Here is a 20,146-nt window from a genome sequence, read left to right as displayed (position 1 = left end):
CTATCGCGTTATCCTGTGCGGTGTGTTATTGACGACTAATGCAGCGTTTTGCGATGTGAGGTCAGCCGTCCATGATATAGGCCCGAGCGGAGTTGATTGTGGTCGGGAGGATAAATGAGTGTATTCTATCAGAGTCAGAGTATTGTAAGGCAGGACCTCAGTCAAAATTTGTTCGATTGTATCGAAACTGTGGTGGTAGGCGTCGGCGCCATGCAAGTAGGTCGCCCTGGTTGATTCCCGCCTTCGGAGATTATTCTGGGCTACTCGTCTCCCGTGTAGTTGTTTTTATGGCGACAAAAATACCGGATGAAGAATGAAATAGCTTCTAAAAAAGGACCGACGAAGAAAGAATAACATCGGGCACTAGATCGAGGTGGATGCCTGTTCGAGAGACCCCAACTGGTTGGTCGGTCGTTCGGCGCCCCCTCCCCTATCTGCTCATTACATCGTATTGTGTGTGTCTTGGGCTGGTGAAAATATAATCTGTCGATCGATTGACTGACTGTCGTGAAAGCGCTCTAGAGAATTACCCATCGCAAGGCGATCTCTGGACGCCCTTTTTAATGTGGGAGGTGCAATTAACTGACTAATTGACTATAGCTGACCTCTTGCGGTGAGGGCTGAATTACAGGCATGTTCTAATGGATGAATACTATTCTGCTCTCTAGATTACCGAACCGCTATCTGACATATCGACCTCTCGTACCAACCCAGACAATTTTCTCTTTATAGCTTGTCATTTGATATTCTCTTTTAGGCCAAGGTGGAGTTTAAAAAACTACGGTACTCGAGTACGATCGTTTCGACTACTTCTGTTGATTGAACTGAACTTCTGACTGGTTGCAGATTTTTTGCTTGTTATCATTTTGTATTACACGTCGGGCCAATTGTTTCTCACGATGCAAGATCATACCCTGCCAAATAGGTCTTACTTTTGAATCTGCTTGAATCACTTTAATATGCTGATGAATTTTGATAAGAGGCACCCGAAAAGTGTTGGATGCGAAATATATGTATTCTGCAGTGGATATTGTTGTGAAAGCAATCTTCAAGCTCTGTAGCATGAACCAGCAGCTATTTATGGGGCTTGCGCTTTACATTAATCGGATAGTGCAGAATGACTTTGCCTAGCCTACAGTGATGGCGACCCGATGAACCCAGGAAAGTTTTTAGATCCCAATCAGCAATTACATTATCCTCCAATCTCCATGCGTCATTAGGCTGTTAATTGCATCCCGTATTCAAGTTTTATGTGTATTAGCCTACACAAATCGAGTCGTAGGCGGGTTGATCACTAGGTCACCAATGACTAGTACCGAAATCGCTACTGATCGAATTAATATGTCTCACGTGGTGATTGCTTGATTCGACTCTTGTAATTCTCTCAGTATTACCCTCTACTCTACGGAAAATACTGGAAAAGTGCTACACCATCACTGGGGAGAACTCGTGTCAGGGCGCTCTAGTAGTACGATGCACATTGCGCAAACGTTTGTGTACGCCCAATACCCGGCGTATAGTTGGTAGTTCTGGGCATTCAAGTTTAAGTTTATTCATAAAATTTCATCACTTCAAAACATCTCAAGACTGCAGTACAATGAATGATAGGAAGATGCCGGATCGACTAGGAGTAGTGTTAAGATCAGACACCCACCTGGGCCTAGGCGATGTAAAGAGGAGGCATGCACTGCACATTGAATGAAAGTAAAAGCAGATAGGCCTGAGAAAAAGGGCAGGCGATGAAATCAGCAGAGGTGGTCAAAGTAGACAACATAGCTACTCAAGTAGAAGTAGAAGTAGCGATGAAAAAATCTACTCAAGTACAAGTAGAGGTACTTCTTCAATAAGCCACCTAAAACTACTTGAAGTAGAAGTAGAATTGACTGACTTTAAATCTATTCAAGTAAATAAGTAGTTTTGAAAACAGTCTTAATTCGTTCGCATGGACTGTCAAAAGCTGTGGATTGAGCTATGCGACAGGTGCAGAGAGCTTGATTCGTATTGATGCATTCCAGTAGGTATCAATTTTCGGCGGAATAAGCATTGTTATGGGATGCAAATTATAGTATTGATACGAAAGTGCGATACTAACCCTTTGTTTATTAGAAGACCCCGTTTTTAGAGAATATAATGGCATGGTGCCCTACCCCATATTATAAAGCCCCAAGTTTAGGCGAAGAGCAATACGTAGATTCGTAGAAGTTGTATCGGATACGGTTTCATCACTTTGCGCGATTAGTATACGTTAATAACAAATATTGTGGATCGTAAAAGTTATATTTAGAGTAGCTTTATTTTCGGAAAATAGAGGCTACACTTGCTTTTATGCTTCAACATGTAGGCTATGTTCTGCAGACACAAGAGCTGAAAGTAATTAGAACTCAAAGTATGACACTCGCAATTGAAAGTGAAATACAAGTACCACTTCTAAAAGGCGGAAAATATATTTCATGTCTTTTGTCCATAAAGCTTCAGAGGTGATCTGCTAAAATAGGAGTAATGTTGAAAAAAGCAGGATTTTCCAGATTAGCAAGACACGTAATGGGCTGCTAAATTACGATATGATATAGGTAATTGCTAGATAGCGAAACGGTAGTTTCAAACGTTATGGTGGGCCATATTTACAGTGATGAAATATTTGATATGGGCGACAATGCTGTGCAAGAGGAACAAGCAATCTTGTACCTAAATTATATTCATTGATACTTTCATGAAAACATATTTGTCACTTCATCACTACTATGCGCAAAGGGCAACAAAATTTCTGGGCTTTACTTGACTTTTATGAATATTAAATGTTGGTTCTCCGCGAAAACAGTCCCGAAATTCCTCATACTATCTTTCTTACTGGGGGATTAAACTACTTCTACTTGACAAACTGAAAATTGCGAAAAGTAAGTAAGTAGATCACAAAATATTACGAAGTAGAAGTAGAGAAAATCAGATCTACTTGAGTAAGTACCAGAAGTAGGGGAAAACTACTTGAGTACTTCGAAAAAGTAGAAGTACTTCGTTACTGACCACCTCTGGAAATCAGGTGGCGAGTGACGGAAGGCGAGATCGATATGTCAGGTCGTGGTCCGGTAAATGGATGAGGGCATTGGGCACAGCGATCCAAGTAGCCTACTGAAATCAAATCCATAGTGAGATTCAATTTGATCTTTCGAGTCGAGCAGAGTCAATCTTTTCGAAATCCAAGATTATACGCCCTTGCCATTAAAAGAGATATTTTTTGGCGATAAAGAATATAATTATCGTTTCAATATTTTCTTCTCAATCTGCGCTCCTTTGGAGCCTCGATCATCATACCATATCGTTCAGAACACAGTGCTGATGGAAACGACGTTTCTGCGAAGAGGGACAACTCGTACCCTATGTCATAGCCAGCGTTAAGAAAATTTATGTATTTTCTGACGAATGATAATTATTTAATTTGTGACCTCGCGAAAGGTAGCCTACATCGTAACTATCGCTTATCGTTGTGTATTATCTTCTTGTACTTTCATTCAGTGTGCATGAGTGGGTGCCTGATCTCAAAGACTATAGCTACTCCAAGTCGTTTCGTCACCGTCACCTTCCTATCTTTCATTGTGTCGCAGTCTTGTGATCTTTGAAATGATGAAATTTTATGAATATAAACTTGAACTGATTTGTATTGCGGTTCAGTGTACCTGTTTGATGCGGGTATGATCAGACCAGTTATAGTTAACCTTCAAGGTCGCATCGATCATTCCTATCTGATACAAAGTACTGTGTAAGTGCACGCATGCATATTTTCTGTACCACCACCATTGCAGTCTGTTTGGTATATGTACTTCGGTTGGATGAAACAAATTTTCATCAATTCAAAACACCACAAGACTGAAGAATGTCGCAGGGGAAGAGGAGCCCAGTATAACCTCCGTCGCGGAATCGAACCGGGCGGCAGACGCTTATCGTCACCACTACGCTATCTTGATGAAAAGTATGAACACTGTTTCAAGCTACCCCGTTATTGCAAACAACGATTACAACGGTATAGGTTCGTTCGTATTGTATTCCAACAAGAATACATTCTGTAAATGCATAACGAAAAATGGGAACATGGACTTTCAAAACATATTCAGACGGCGACATCCACGTTACTGATAAAAAATATTCTACAAATGAAGCATAAGGGTGGAAGCAGTGGAAAGGTCTTCGGCCCAGCCGATCTCGCGACGCGACACACAGCAATATACATAGACGAAAAAAAATTTACAGAAAATTCGGTAACACACAAAGATTGCAATAATTAAATAACATCTTGATCCAAAGCAAGTGTATTGGATTGGTGCCTTGTCCGGTTTGCGTTACAGAATTTTGATCGATAAACTGGATATAAATAAACCTACGAATCATTTCTAGGTATAGGTAATGGCTATAATATGATATGCATTAACTAACATCCTCGTAGGCGAGCCAAGTATATCCGCGCTATTCCTTCACGGCTACTGAATGTACAATAAACTCATATAGTGACGTCACTATCGTGAAATTTGATAGTGTGCGACATAGTCACGATTCATTCAACCAAGATTCGTCACGAAAGGAAAACGTAGTAACTACAGCAGCAATTTAGAATAGCATAATATCCACTAACGATTTCATTCAACACGTGACAGATACGAGTGTTACGACAGGAATATTGCTCTTTTATTGTAATCAATACTGGTGCGCTATCGCAGCGCCAAAATCAATTCAACAATACACCAAAACGCAACGGCGACATCGACGATCAACGAACATAGATTTTTGTAACACTACGTGTGGCGAAGAGTTGGCATAAAAAGCTGCAATATTAAATTTAACACCAGACGACAAGTTACTTGGTCCCCACAACTCATGCCGCGGGGAGACAACAACAGACCAATGTCTTTTCGCTAATGCGACACAGTAGTTGGCGGTCCAACACATTCAAAACGCAGGTAGATTTGGTTTCTACGAGATACAACTATAGAGACTGCAGGAACGTCTACAGCCTGTATAATAAAACTATGCAAGGAGGGCGTTGCCAAAAAGTAGATTGCTTTCGAAAGACCACTGTCGATCCGATGGATATGCGACTCGAATTGTAAAATTCTGTCAGGCAACGGCGGCTTCGTCTCCGTCGGCTACGCCCGTATGATTACTAAGGCGATAACCGCTTCACTCGCGAACCAGTAATTTGGACTCAGCGCATTTGACACGTTACTTCAACTGCCTCACGTCGAATCCCGGCCGCGCACCCGTTCTAAGTCTCGGAGTATCTGAGCGTTCCTTTGCTCGGCCACCTCGCGGCCCCACTTTTCGTTCCTGAGTTGCACCTCGGCAATGAAACGAAGGCGGCGTTCCTCTTTCACGCTGTCATGGGAAATAGAAATCAGACTTCTTAGTTTTGAAAATTAGTGCTTTTACTATCGAGCATTGGTTATACATCGTTGAAGTGATGTAACGGAGTAACACGGTTTTACAGAAGTTACCGCGAACTTGACTTTGATTGTTCGGTTTCTTATGGAAGAACTACAACTTCACTGTTTGCCTCTATTATGCCACAAAATGACGGTAAATCGTACCGTCGAAGTCAATTAGCTTTCGCAAACATAACTGGTCTTAAACTAGGTCATGCTAGTTTTAAAGTTTTTGAAACAACATTTACAGCATTGTGGCGTGGGCCGAAGCCAAAGTTCAAAGTACACCGCGAAATCTATATTACGAAGCGACAGCGAAAAGTACGTAGCAAATTTCTAAATCAATTTTATGTTTCATTGCTATAATTGACGAACAAGCGCCCGAATTCTTGCATTTTACAATTGAGATAGATAAGTCTGGTATATTTGGCGGACCGACAGTTAAGTTGACACCGACTGCCAATTGACTACCCCTGATATATAACCTACCTTTCGCGCAAGGCTTCCAATTCCTCCTTGTCGGTGGCAAATTCTCCCGACCGCCGGGTTAACTTGTTCGCTGCGTGACTTTTAAGATCGCTCGATTCTGAATGATTGGATTGGATTGAAGGTCTTCCGCTATTTATAGTGCGCTGTTCAGTGCTCAGACAGTTTTCGACCGCAGATGGTCTCAATCCTAATGTATAGTCGGTTTTGCAAACACAAATGGCAAAAAGCATTCTATTAACAAAGCTTCGGTTGTCTTGCGTGGAATTGGTACTCACATTGGGTATAATAAATCTTATACAGAGACAAAGTCACGAGCAGATGTGGTCAGTGTTTCTTGCTGTACATTTATTTGGCCTACTTCTATTGCTATTAGACTACTTCAATTTTTACTCAACAGTTTTTAGTTTTTAAGCAAAACTAAATCTAAAATATACTTTAATTTGCTTAATTGGAAATCGATAATTCTACTTATGACTAGAAACTTACAATGTCACTTCTACTTTTTATCGAGTATTAATTGTTTTGACCACGTCTGGTCACAAATCGCTTCAAATTCTTGAACCTGCGGCGTTGTGAGGGATTTGTTTTTGCCATCTCAAATTTTAATCCGCGTAAATCATCGCAGATCCGTTTTAAAAATGCACTTCTTTGTATCGAGACGGTGACAGAATCTCGGCCATTATGGTGGTTACGGCCCATAGTGCTATCGCATCGAGTCAATTGTGGGTCTAGCTTACCGGGCTTGTTTCCTACTATGGCTGATATTTCGGTATTTATAGAGATATTGTAAGGTATACAGGCTCCTGTACAAAGCCATGACATCATAAGAATTGACTGATAATATCCGAGAAGATGTAGAAATGAAACACAAATATGGCATACCAGGTATCAGCATACAAAAGATATCAGCGATTTAATCGGCTTAGTATATTATGTATATTATATATACGATGACGAAATCATATAGTTGATACTGCAAATATTCATATCGCCCCAAGACCGCCAGCCACACCACTATGGCGTACGTGCTTCGTACCTTGGTGCAAATCTTCCAACCCGATCAATGGATGGGATTTCAACTCCCTCATGCGACCGATAAAATCGTCTTCGAAATATTGCAATCGCTCGTGGAACTCATTCCGCTGCCTGAACAATTTGTCCTGTCGGAAAGAATTTCAAAGCGATTAATTCGACACCGCAATTCCATATTATATTTCAGACGCATCATTACATTCAACACGCCAAAACACAAAATTTCGTGCTAATCAGCGAGGTGTAAGCGGGCGAATCAAAGACTGCGCCCGTTAAACTGTAAACAAGAGCGAAGTCACGTGACTAATCTGTCAGCAGTTTTATCGCGACCAACAATGCTATCGGCGGTTTTGCGCTGCCGAAAGTTTACATGTCAACAATTGCTCGCGTGTTGAGGAATGACAACGAAAAAGGCGATACAGAACACCAAGCAATCCAAACATATTACAGCGATAGGTTTCTACCTTTGTACCGCGGCAAACACGAAAAATGATTGAATAAATTCTATTTTCGCAACCGACTGTGTTATAGTGATTAAGATTATAACAACAGCCAGTTTGGGTTCAAGATACATTGAAAATTTTAGGGTGGCTAATGTGTTTCTAATCCACTTTCTAGGTTACGCCTTACCTTCAATAACTTAACAGTATCTTTCAACTCGTCGTAAGTCGGTTCGTGGCCGGACGGTCTCTTCTGCACTAGCGGTGGTGGCGGGGGCCGAACTTTCGGTTTCCTCGGCCCGGTCGCGGCGCTTCTGGACCTTTCCCGTTGCGCGGACGAATCGGTGCCGCTCGAAACGGAAGCGGTGCGGCTACCCGGGAACGACCGCATTGTTTGCGTCACAGTGCTATCGTGTTCGAACACTTCCGCGCTCGAGAGCAGGCCGCCGGCGCTCGCCGGTCGCAGGGGGCTGTCTTTCGCGGATTTGCGCCTTCTCGCAGGCGGTCGTGGAACCCTGTCAAAGTAATCAGCGTTATTGGTACTCAAGTATAACAGCAACACCGCAATTTTCTACTTTAATGCAGTGGAGTCAAGATATCCAAGTAATTAAAAAAGTATTCTAAGACTTTGCCTAAAAAATGGAAACTGTTTAAGTAGAAGTGCTGGAAGTAGACTTAACCCATAACCATTGCAGTAAGTACCGCAAGTAGGCAACGCCAACCAAGATATTTCAAAACTATACTCGGGATTGAATTAGAAAATGAAGGTAAGATAAGAATCCTACTCAAGCCGGGAAGTTGTCCTTACTTGCACTGCTTATTCTAGTGGTTATGTTGTTACACTAGTTCCGCTTTAATGCAACAGCTTTTCGGCAAAACTACTAGCTTTTTCCGCTTTGGATTTTGCTATGTGTAAAGTGTGTTGGTTTGGGATGTGTGCATCATTTTCATGGGAAATTTCCAGGGTTGTAATGATTCGACTCGAGTCACGATTTATCGTTGACTCGACCTGACTCGAGTCATTTTTTCAAGTGCGTAAAATGACTCGACTGACTCGAGTCAATTTGTGTATTGACTCCACTTGTAACAGAGTCATTAATGACTCGATTACAAGTCATATGACTCGAGGCTAGGGCTGGGCACAATGATTCGAGTAGTCGAATCAGAATCGAGCAATTATTTTAATGATTCGAGTCGAGTAGCAAAAGACGATTTTTTTTCGAGTGCTAAAATTACACGATCCTCGCTACTGATCAACGAGAATTATGGTTTCAATACTATTTTCCACTGTGGAAGCCCTGAAACCTTGATTGACCGTATCGCAGCAGACGAAACATATGATACAAAGCTATGACCGTGGCTGGAAAATCCATTTCCGAAGTCCATGATCCTCCCACAACATTGTCACAAAGTGCAATGAAATCGGTAGGGTCGAAAAAATACCAAAGTATCTTTAATGTGATGGATAACAGGCATTCTTTGTAGTGGCAAAAAAGGTACATATTTGAACTTTGACATATTGCATTTTTGTGGCGTCATTATGAGTGATACTCGAATACTCGACTCGGAGCATATTACGTGATTCAGAATCGAATCACTCAGGTACTCGATTTTTCCCAGCCCTACTCGAGGCTAGGACAGCCGAGACAGAAATTTCATTGTGACTTCGAAGAATAGTGAAATCGTCACATAGGTATTTCGTCCATCAGTCGTGATACTTGGAAAATAGGGACAGAAACTGTTAGGACTGAGGACACTACGATATTATGAATGCGAGCCATTCTATATCACTCGTGATGAGCTGAAAAAAGTGGGTTGAACCGGATTGAACTCAAAACCGAACAGTGAACATAATGACTTGGTCTTGGACGAGTCAAAACTATAAAAGTGAGATTGACTTGGGACTAGGAACCTTGTGACTTGGTTACAAACCTGGAAATTTCTACTCGATTACTAGTAAAAGTAGGTATTTCCAAGACATGGTCAAAACTATTTCAAGTGAAACTATCAAGAAGTAGATTTGGTCGAGAGGCCGCGTACTTGTAACAGTTAATCTGGGGTGACTTATTTCAAAATTGCAAAGTACAGTTTCGTGACTGACTCAAAATGGCTATAGTGACACTTCAAATAGGTGCAATATTAGAAAATATGTGACAAGTGGGCGATTTCGCCATGTAGCTGACAATTTCAATGACAATTTCACTTATAAAAGTTACGTAAACATAATAGCGAACCTATTTTCTAGTTGTTGTACCAAAAATAGTGAGTAGAAGTGAAAGTGGTCTAGATGTGCAGCAGTGTAGGCCGACTAGATATGGCCACTGGTCAGACATTTTGGCACTATCCATTCGGCTTGCTGGATATAATAGGCTCTGACCGTCGATATGTGATCAATGATTACCTTAACGAGCTCGCATAACATTATAATTCGAAATATATTTACTATACTTCCTGCCAACGCCAACATAAAATTCGTTGTCAGAGATGTAATGCGTACGCCGTAAACATCATTTACATGCAGCGACGACAAAATATTGATCACGTGGCGTGTCTCGCAATCTATAATCAACGTCTTCTAGAAGAATACGAGTGATATACATACGCAAGCGCACGTAGCCCCGCGAAAGACATGCGTTTCCTATTATGACAAAGATATTCGCAGCGATTTCGGAATGAATACGACTTTTCAACACTCTTTCAAAAACTTCCAAGGACTTTCCACACGGTATTGAGTTTGATTATATTAAAATTCACGGCGCACAGCAAATTACTCACCGCACCGGGATGACATATTTTCACTGGTGCATCAAGCACCACAAAATTGGTTATCATAACATGCCTGGCTCGGCAATTAACTTCGCTCATACACATTACGGCACACCTCAAAATATCCAATCATCGCCATCGCCATCCATAAACGAGTACGATAATCTATTTCGTCACAATGCTTCAGTCGTTCGTGTATTCCATGATTAGCCCTGGTGCATCCCAGAGATATACACGACCAAACTAAATCGGTGCATCCCTGGGATATCCAGCACTTCGAAACCACTGTCGTCACGGTGAACGTATTGAAGGCGTACTCAGTAAAAGTATAGATAACTAACCTACGGATGGATACGTAACACCCGTCGTCACGCTTGCTTGCCCGGAGGAAATTACTGCTCAGTGCTCAGCAATCTGAACGCAGCATAATTGCTAATCCTGTAGCTGATGACCTGAGTGCTCAAATTAAATAAAGTTGATCTTATTTGAAAGCTACTGTCGCACTGATTTCGAAAATATACATTAAAATCTGATCAGGGCAGCGGAACCCACTCAAAATACACCTCAAAGTCTGAAAATCTGCATTGTTGTAAACAATCGCAACCATGCAAGGGCCATTGTTATGGTCATTGTGCTGCGTCGCTGCCATTGTTAGCAACAATGCCGATTTTCAAACTTTGAAGGCTATTTCGAGCTGGTTTCATTCCCTTAATGAACTTTTAATGTATGTTTTCAGAATCAACGCGACAGTAGCTTTCAAATAAGATCAACTCTGTTTAATTTGAGCGCTCAGGTCGTCAGTTATGGGATTAACAATTACGCTGCGTTCAGATTGCTGAGCAGTAATTTCCTCCGGGCAAGAGAGCGTGACGACCGGTGTTACGTAAGAGCAGCCGTACACTCACTTATCTTGAACGTATTCGGACCCGGAGTTTCTCGGCGAGCTGGTATTCGACGACAGGTTTTCGTTTGATATCATATCTTCTACGCTGCTGTGCTTGGAAATATCAGCGGAATGCTTGCTGGAAAGCATCCCCTGCCCGTCGTAGGACGAACAGCTCGATACGGGCCGCGTCTAGAATTCATTAAAACTGCATTACACCCTCGTAACTCCACTGATTCAAAGTCCTCAGGGATATTAAACACACGTCTTCGTACAATGAACATCGACAAATGGAACTTTCGGTGCTATAGTTCGTAGCCTCATAAAACAGACGTATCGATCCACTATTACGCAGCGTCCGTTATGTATAGGCTGCAGTACGCGGAATATACGTGACAGAGCCGTTTTACAAATCAAGAAGACAGCCGGTGACAGGTGACTGCACCGTGCCGTAGTATCGATATTCGATCGAGAAATCCCAAGGCAGTGGGTCATAAATCGGAATGCGACGTGGATACCGAGCGATAGAACCGTCCACACCTAACGCTATACATGTAAAGCGGCCTCATTTCTCGGCAATAAAGGATGTTTTTGATTGTGTCTGTGCTAAAGAATTCGGCGATCGTAAGTTTTAAAACTAAGGTTTATGACCAAACATATTTCCAATGCTGATGATGATCTTCGATACATGTCCGCGAAGCTTTGTGAGCTTCGCATTCACGAAAAACCTAAAATCTTCCTAACTTTGCAGAATTGACTAACACTAGTCGATATGTGTCACCAGCGGTACGTGCCAAAACATTTTTTTCGCAAGCCACATAACAATCATCACATATTCCACACGTTATAATGAGCTTAAATTGCCGTCAAATGCTCAACTGCACAAGTACACATCATATATATTGATGTGATCACACACCCAGTTCTACTTCAGTACGAACGCTTATACTACTTTGAACGTCTCTATGCATGATACCTACTGCCATCGGAAGTCCAATACCGATTTTTCAATTTACGGACTACAGATTCAAGTATTTACTCACATTTACACCGTTTGGAATGTAAGATCCGTTCGAATTCCCCGAAAAACTTCTATTAACGCCTTCAAACCGATCGAAACTATCTTGCTTCACCGAAGGTTTCGGTGGCAGAACCGGCCTGTTCGCGTGGTCGCCTAGCCTCAACGGCTTATTAGGCGATGATCTCTTCGGAGTGTTACCCACCGGAGTCCCGTTCCCCGGATGACTCGACCCGATAATAGGCAGCCCGGATTTCATGACATTGATCAAATTGTTTTCGTTCACCCGATTATTTACATCTTGCCGGTCCGCGTCTGCGGCCACGTCGGGAATGGAAGTTGATGTCTTTATTTCGGCGAAATATAAACTGAAAAAAGATATATGTCGCGTAATGAAAGCGAGCCGGTTTCTGTACTAAATATAACGACCCGGCCAGGCGATGGTTACGTTTCACGCAAATGCGTGCGGTGGCCGTGTTCCAAGCATTAAAGTTCACGAAATCGCATATAGAAATCCCATTTACGTTATGCGACCGAATTGATTTGTCGCGGATTGATCGTATGTTACAGCGCAACTTGGTGTGCAAGTTTGGCTACAATCTTAGCGGAAAAAGTGTGTATTCACAGCCAAAAGATGGTGCAAAAATGACCAATTTCAGAATTCAGAAACACAGTTCGCGAGGTGTCGATATAATATTCATTATTTGTGTGATACAATTTAGAGTCAATTTTAGCCAATCATCCATTTTTAATCGGCGTTTTTTTTAGGCGAAATGACTGACGTTTTACACTGCAGATTTTGTAAAGTATAAAGTAAGTATTTTGGGACTTTGCATCTAGGGTTGCATTTAAAACAAAAACCCGATTCAACACACACAAGTTTAAAACAAGGCCATTGTTTAAAACACGTTTTTATCGTTTTTTAAGCCATAACGTCACCAAGATTCAATTGTGACGTCACAGCGGAGTGACGTTCACAATTGTTATATGGTATAGCTCCTTTGACGAAATATATACGAAATATAGATGGTGAACCGACTATTTTAAGATTTCCAACCATCCCATATCGTATAGGTCGGCTTTATAGGGTGGTAGATGTTCGTAGGCTCATACAACATGTTTTTGGAAAGTATTTACATAATTAAGGCTTTTGTTTAAAACACTGTTTAAAACATGATTGGAACATGATTTAAACAGAGTGTTTTAAATAACCATTTGTTTCATATGCAACCCTATTTGCATCACTTAGAGTGAAATTGTCATAAGCGTTGGCCGTCGGGTATAATAGCTCACGGTAACTCCATATATATTCGAAAATTGCACCCTTTTCATAGCGTCATTCTATATTTTGTCGCGAAGATGTAACGTCAGACAGTTCCGATCAACTCTTAAATGTATGAGTCTAGCCATTGAAAGGGCATTTCTACGGCATTGTGGGATAGCAACGGTGCAGTGTGCAATGACGCGAATGCATACCATTATACAGAAGTTGCTCGAAAGCACGGTCGTAAGTAGATTGATGGAGTAAGGTCTTAAATCCATTATGCCGAAATAGAGCTTGCTAAAACACCGTGGAGCCACAATATCACTTTATGACGGATAATGCATCACTCGCGACAGCCATTTCGTTGACATTGCCCCCTTTCTAATAGTTCGGATAACCTAGCAAATAGTCTTGATCGACAATAGGCCTATATATAGCACTACAGATGCATTTACATATACACAATCGAAATTGTAAGTATAATCGTAACCTGGCCCCACGCATACGATCTGGACAAGTGATGCAGGTCAAAAGGACGTGCCGTCCCTATGCCAGAAAAGTGAACAGAGCACACTGCATTTAGCCACTATCGCTGCACAAACAGAAATAGACACAATTTCCTTACAATAGGATAATACCTCGAGTTGCCTTCCCTAAAGCTACCATAAGAAGTGTGCCTCACTACACTAGCACCTATATGCCCTATAGTTTGAGCTGACAACGATTGCAATAATCAAATAAGACCATCAACGGCGTTGCTCAAATTCTCAATGTACTGTCACCTCATCAACGGAGTAGTTATCGGTCTCTTTACGCGCAGCGTTCATGGACATTATTGGTTCATGTTTCTCGGGTGGTCAATAATTGCAAACGCACGGATAATCCGTTTAGCTCCTTTTCATAGGAGCGTGGCTCGGGAAAAATTTGGGAATCGATATCCATTCGCGATCAAACTCTATTTTTCGGAGTACCGGTATGTGATACGCATAACACGGAAAAATACCGCTATCTGATATTTGTCAATTTGTGAATATGGAACAAATCTTCAAACGAGAGAATGGCATATTGTCATCGATTCAATGCAATATAACTGTGCATTACAAAGCAAGGAGAAACATCATGTTTTTAGTAGTTCATTGTGTGTAACTACTACGCGGTATACATATCTGTTTGTTAATCTTATGTCCACGATTTGAGATTTGACAACCATACGCATTGGGAGGAGATATATTTATCTGATATTTTCATAAATAAATATTACAGGTTTCCTAATTATGCTGCATTAATCAACGCGAATAGTCATTACGTGTACCAGAACGCAATTTGCAGAAATATACGTGAAACAGCGGGTCTAAAAATCAACGATCTTCACAACAACACATATTATTTAAGCGAGTTAATGCCCACTCACAAAAAGGAAATGATGATAGTCTAGTCAAAGGTTCGTTCGGATGGTGTTAAATGATCAAAGTGTATTGTCGAAACAGGTAGCTATAAAGGTTTCAACAAGAACAAAAGATCAACTATAGATCGCATATAATTGAGTCAGTCTCGCGTCAGTTACAAAACATTGCAAGGTGTGTAGGTAGATTGATAACTGAGTTATGTTTTTATTACCATCACATCTAGGGTTGTGAATATGACATCATATAGGAAACTCAACCTTCCACATTATCCGTCAGACTCAGTACTACACAAAAGCATGGGAGGAAATTTAGATTTGTTAGAAACGATACTGTGGTGTCACCATTGAATTGTGACGTCACATACCGGATTGAGGATGTCCTAAATAATCCAAACGCTAGACCAGTGGTTCTTAACCTTTTTCATATCTTTACCCCCAAGAAGAAAATGAGGAGATGCAATTACCCCTTTTCAAAAAATAACAAATTCGGCTGCACCTTGCACCTAATTAATTGTAACACAACACAAAGTGACGTCATAATGTACACTGAAATGCCTGTTGGAATATCCAGTCAAAGGCTGATGCTGTTTTTGTGTAACCGGTATCAAGTGGTCACATCTAGGAAAATGGGAGGATAACAGACTGATGTAATTGTCAATCGCGGACTTATTTCGATATTTCCTTTTGATAGATACCGTTGCAGAAAATCCTATTTCACATCAAGTTGAAGGAAATTCAATCATAAAGTTCAATGCCATTGTGACGAAGATTGGTTACTCATTTTGAAGGCGAACCCAAAAAGTTCCAATATCTTCCCCTCGTTTCTTCGAAGGCATTTTAATGTCGAACTTAATTTTTCTGGCTAGACTACTACACTTTTCAATACTAGCAACTATATTTCTACGATATTGTTGCTGCATTATAGGGTGTAAAGCTGAACCTATAGACGCCCCTGGTTGTCTTTCAATTTGCCAGCATGCTTAACATTATATGATCCGCACTACTGCAAAATAAATTGGACTTACCTAGCACTATACTAAACTAGATTAGACCCTGTTATTCATAATCACTAGCGTTTACTATGATATCACAGCAGGCATGGTGTGTTAAGTGAAACAAAATACATACAAGCTCGCAAAATTATATGTTAGCCTACATTCGTATTTACGTTTGAAAATATTTCAGTGCAAGTTTATAAAAATGTAAATTTGAATTACCCCCCTAAAATTGGTAAATTACCCCTTTGGGGGTAATTACCCCCAGGTTAAGAACCACTGCGCTTGACGGAAAAGGGCATCTACTCTATCTAACTTTAGCTATCCTATGGAAACGGTATAGCACGCATAAACTATTACAGATTAAGCAGATGTGGTCAGTAACGAAGTAAGCCTACTCCTACTCCTACTGCTCAGCCCGAGTAGTAGCAAAAAATGCGCATCAGGGTCACGCTCATATCAAAACGCAAGTATACACTTACCGATTTTACGCCGCAAAGGTGGCATGCTATGTTGCATGAAACTTCAAAGCGACAACCAACGGATATACAAATAACACGCGGTAAAGATAACGACCGCAACATATTTTCAACAACGGTACACCCAAAACGTGAATACTTACTCGTGATTTGTGATGAATTGTGACATGACGTATTGCACGTAAGTGGAATGGGAGATCATACTGACTGGGTCCAAGTCGTCCGACCTCAGGATGTTAGGTCCGAACATCAAAGCCAGATTGCCGATGTCCATTTTATTCTTCGACGAATGGTGTTGGACTTCGTCCAAGAATCGACTCAGGTACCTGGAAATAGAATTTATCGAAAAATCGTCACAAGAATCAATGGTGATTATGAATGAAGACATAGTCAACACGTGCGCAAATATCAGATCGAAGTGGTTATGATATGAAACAGCCGATATCGAAATCCCCTATAGGCCTATACATTTCACGTATTGATACGCATGTCTAACATATATCCTGTAGTTTTACATGCAATAAAGCTCATACCGTATTATGAGGGCGAATGCATGGTCGGCCAACTTGAAGGAGCTGGCAACTACAAAGGCACAGTCAATACAGGCAAAAGGTGACTTTGCCTTTGATTACTTAGATATAACATAAATAATACAGAGGCATCAACTCTGCGGAAAGCAAAAGCTATTTCGGCGTTATAAAAGCAACTGAATGATGACACTTATTAAATCAAGGAACATTTATTTGATGACGATCCCTGTGCGCAAAGCACTACAGCGTACTTTAGTATGGGCTCAGTGTATATATGTGAATAATATGACTTAGCTTTGCAAAGCCATGACTAATCGGGCTTATAATCTATTGTCAGCAAACCATTAGCTATACAATCGGTTGCATTATTCTCGAAGTGTGCACTTAACATAATGCAAACAGTCATAGGGTGCATCGACAATAAGTATAGTGTGGTCAATGGTTGATATACAAGTTGCAAAATCGTGTCCATCATACATGAATGCTGGATCAGTCTGCCATCCGCGATTTGAAAGCCCACATAAACTCAGAGGGAAGATTACAGATTACGTAAAAATTGCGCGCAATGAAATATTCAAGCTGCACAAAACATATTTTGTTTACATGAGGGATTGTTGACATGCGATTTGCGCATAGTCTTCAAATTAGCTGACGCGACAGCTACGCAGTATGCTTCTGGCTTGCTGTAAATCATTACATTGCAGACAACTACATATAAGGAGAAATAGGATAATACGGGCATATTTCATCCCAAGGCATTGTGGTCTGAGGTTACAAGATACGATCTGTGGCTAATACGGATTCCTATCGAGATGATTCTCATCGCTACTATCAATTTTTTACATCTGCAGATAACAGACTCTCTCTCACCCGAGTAGGTGCAGATTTTCCTCGGGAAGCTGCTCGAGATGCGGCTTTATGACGTCGACAATTTCATTTCCGACGCCATTCGTTGAGGCCTTCGCGAGCTGTTCCGCCGCCATCATTTTCTGCGCGGATTCGATCAGTGTGAAATACATGCGGAACGGTACAACCGGCTCCGGTAACTCCCGGAGAAAACTTTTCAAAAGCGACGCAATCGTGTGTACGTCCGTTTGACTGAAAAAATAGATTACTTTGTCGAGTCGATAGCAGACGAGATAGATAAAGGACGTTGGTAGCTTTCACACCATGTTTCACGTCCACTTGCAAATGAATATATTTTAATCTGTTACACGAGCTTTCAGAGCGCCGCTCCTTCATCAGGCGGTAAAGCATACACCAAATCAAGTGAGACGCAAAAAGTACCCATGTAAGATCAGGATACCGATAATAATAATTTGATCCGTCCTTTAATGATCGATATCTGTTATGGACACCCAAACCGTCGTATTTTCTAACACAAAAGTACTAAAGATCGCTATCGTGTAAGTATAGGAAATTCAAACCAGAAATAGAGTAGTGTAATAGCTACTCTCGTGGGAAACCATCTTCGAATAACATGTATCTTGATCCGTTATTTTCGCGCGTGTAATGCGCAAGGGATACATAACCTAGCAGCAAACACTGGTTAGTCCAACTGTAATACGTTAAGCCGAAACTAATACGGTTACAAGTTACAACACAAGGAGAATAATGGTCTGTAAATTACACTGGCGCGTGTTGGCGGCAATTCGGTAACAGGTTTACCAGCGCTGCTCAAGTCGCGAAACCTTGTCTTGATTGCATGAATTAGGCGCGAAATCATATTATGTACAATGTACAATGTTCAGTACAGTTCATACAGTTCAGTGCATGTACGTAATTACAGCATCGGCTATACACAATACCAATTATAATATGAATTGATTATGGCCTAACTTTGACCGAGACGACTGCGCATGCGCATAGGAAACTCAAACCAAGTTTACAGTCCTAATCGGATGTTTATCAAGATATTGTCCATTTTCCTTCTCAAATAATACCCAGTTACGTTGATAAAAGTATTATCAATCGTACACGTTGGAGATATAACATGCGTGGGTTTCAAGAGTGCACTGCAAAAGCGAAGATAATGCTTTCCAGCAGACTTTCACATACTACCACCTAGTTAGTTTGCGGTCAATTCAATTAACGATATACTGTTATTTCATTTGTTCTAGTTCTGGTTGCGGATTTTGAAAAGTGAGTACCATATAGTTATAGTTGCGCATTAATTTAGTTGACGAACTACTAGAAAGCACGCGTCGTCGTTCGACGTGAATCGCGATGTTCTGTTGTGCGATGTTCTTGCATCCATTACGATAGCTCATACTTATCGCTATACTAACAGTGGCTTAGCCTGGGGATTGGTTTTGGAGTTGGAAACCCCTACCATTTCAAACTCGGAATGCAGTCCTTTTGAAATGCTGATTCATCTCCAATATTTCTTAGCACATTTGCAATTCAATATTGTAGCAGCAAATTAATGAGCTGCTTCGGGATTGAATCTAGTTACGGTAGTTGTGTTTTAGTTAAGTAAAGGTGAATATTTGAAGGGTGTTAGCTCTAGTTAAAGTAAGTTCTAGTTTTAGTTCTAGTGGAGCATTTTGAAAATCCAATAGTTTGCACAAGTCTGGTTCCTGTGCCTATTTCCTTAACAGCAGCCTCACCTGTCAAAAGTCGGTATTTGACCTTTATCGAAAGCGTCCCGGAACTCCTGCACATCGTCCGCGTGACCCGGAAGTCGAAACAGGCCTTCTTCCGCAAAGCCTTTATTCTCGCGAATAAACTCGCAACATTTTATGACAACAAACGGGACCCGGCCGGATTCGCGCTTGCCTTGCACGCCGTCGGCTATCCTCTCCTCGCGTTGAACGGTATAGCTGAGGCTTTGTCCGAATATGCCTGTTCGCCGAATAAAGTTCGGATATCAATGATTCTACAGTCCGACCATATCTGATTTTTGAGCCGATACCAATAAAACCGAAAACTAGCACCTTCGCTCATAACCCTGATACATTCAAAAGATATGGCATTGAGCTTAAGGCGCATTTCCAAAAGTTCAGAGCACTTATTTGAGCGGCTTTACAGCTATTGCTATGTTTGGGCATGAAATACAATAGAAAGGCTGCATTTGGACATGGACAGCGGACACCTGTAACTGAAACACAACAATATCCCAGTCTAGCAGTCACAAACAATTTCCAAGTTGTGTCGTCACGAAAATCGTCGACACCACGGACCGGGCCAGTCAGCTAGAAACTTCAAACATTCAGTAGCCATCATATTGCTGTTGCAATTTTACTTCACAATCCGTCCGATGAATAGCATATTTTTCGACGGAGAAAACTTCGGAAATGACGGCTCAAAGTTTTGTGACGAGGGAGCAAGTAGGAATGACATGACGCAACGATTGCATTGTGATATTCATAAACCTAATGCCGCCATGATGGAAAACCTAGAAATGCTCATGTGGCACCTTTACGGCCATGTTCTAT

At 41.2% G+C, this 20,146-nt stretch overlaps 1 protein-coding gene across 2 annotated transcripts in view; it reads right to left on the bottom strand.

Moving 5' to 3' along the window:
• Window positions 1-4,016: 4,016 nt before the first annotated feature.
• The window catches only part of LOC145458341 (rho GTPase-activating protein 24-like), a 28,174-nt gene continuing 12,044 nt past the window's right edge, over window positions 4,017-20,146 (bottom strand). For both annotated transcript variants that reach the window (XM_080336677.1, XM_080336678.1), the window contains exons 5-13: window positions 19,319-19,553; window positions 17,580-17,807; window positions 16,323-16,505; window positions 12,062-12,404; window positions 11,041-11,210; window positions 7,560-7,884; window positions 6,934-7,057; window positions 5,898-5,994; window positions 4,017-5,361 (exon numbers count right to left, since the gene is read on the bottom strand). In XM_080336677.1, the coding sequence (XP_080192803.1) occupies window positions 5,223-5,361; window positions 5,898-5,994; window positions 6,934-7,057; window positions 7,560-7,884; window positions 11,041-11,210; window positions 12,062-12,404; window positions 16,323-16,505; window positions 17,580-17,807; window positions 19,319-19,553 (1,844 nt within the window). In that variant the 3' untranslated portion in view covers window positions 4,017-5,222. The remainder of the gene's footprint in view (window positions 5,362-5,897; window positions 5,995-6,933; window positions 7,058-7,559; window positions 7,885-11,040; window positions 11,211-12,061; window positions 12,405-16,322; window positions 16,506-17,579; window positions 17,808-19,318; window positions 19,554-20,146) is intronic.

This window comes from Botryllus schlosseri, chromosome 16, assembly GCF_051294905.1.
Source record: "Botryllus schlosseri isolate E-star chromosome 16, Bs_hap1, whole genome shotgun sequence".
NCBI classification, from domain to species: domain Eukaryota; kingdom Metazoa; phylum Chordata; class Ascidiacea; order Stolidobranchia; family Styelidae; genus Botryllus; species Botryllus schlosseri.
The sequence above is the reverse complement of the archived record's forward strand: the minus strand, read 5'-3'. Positions and strand labels throughout refer to the sequence as shown.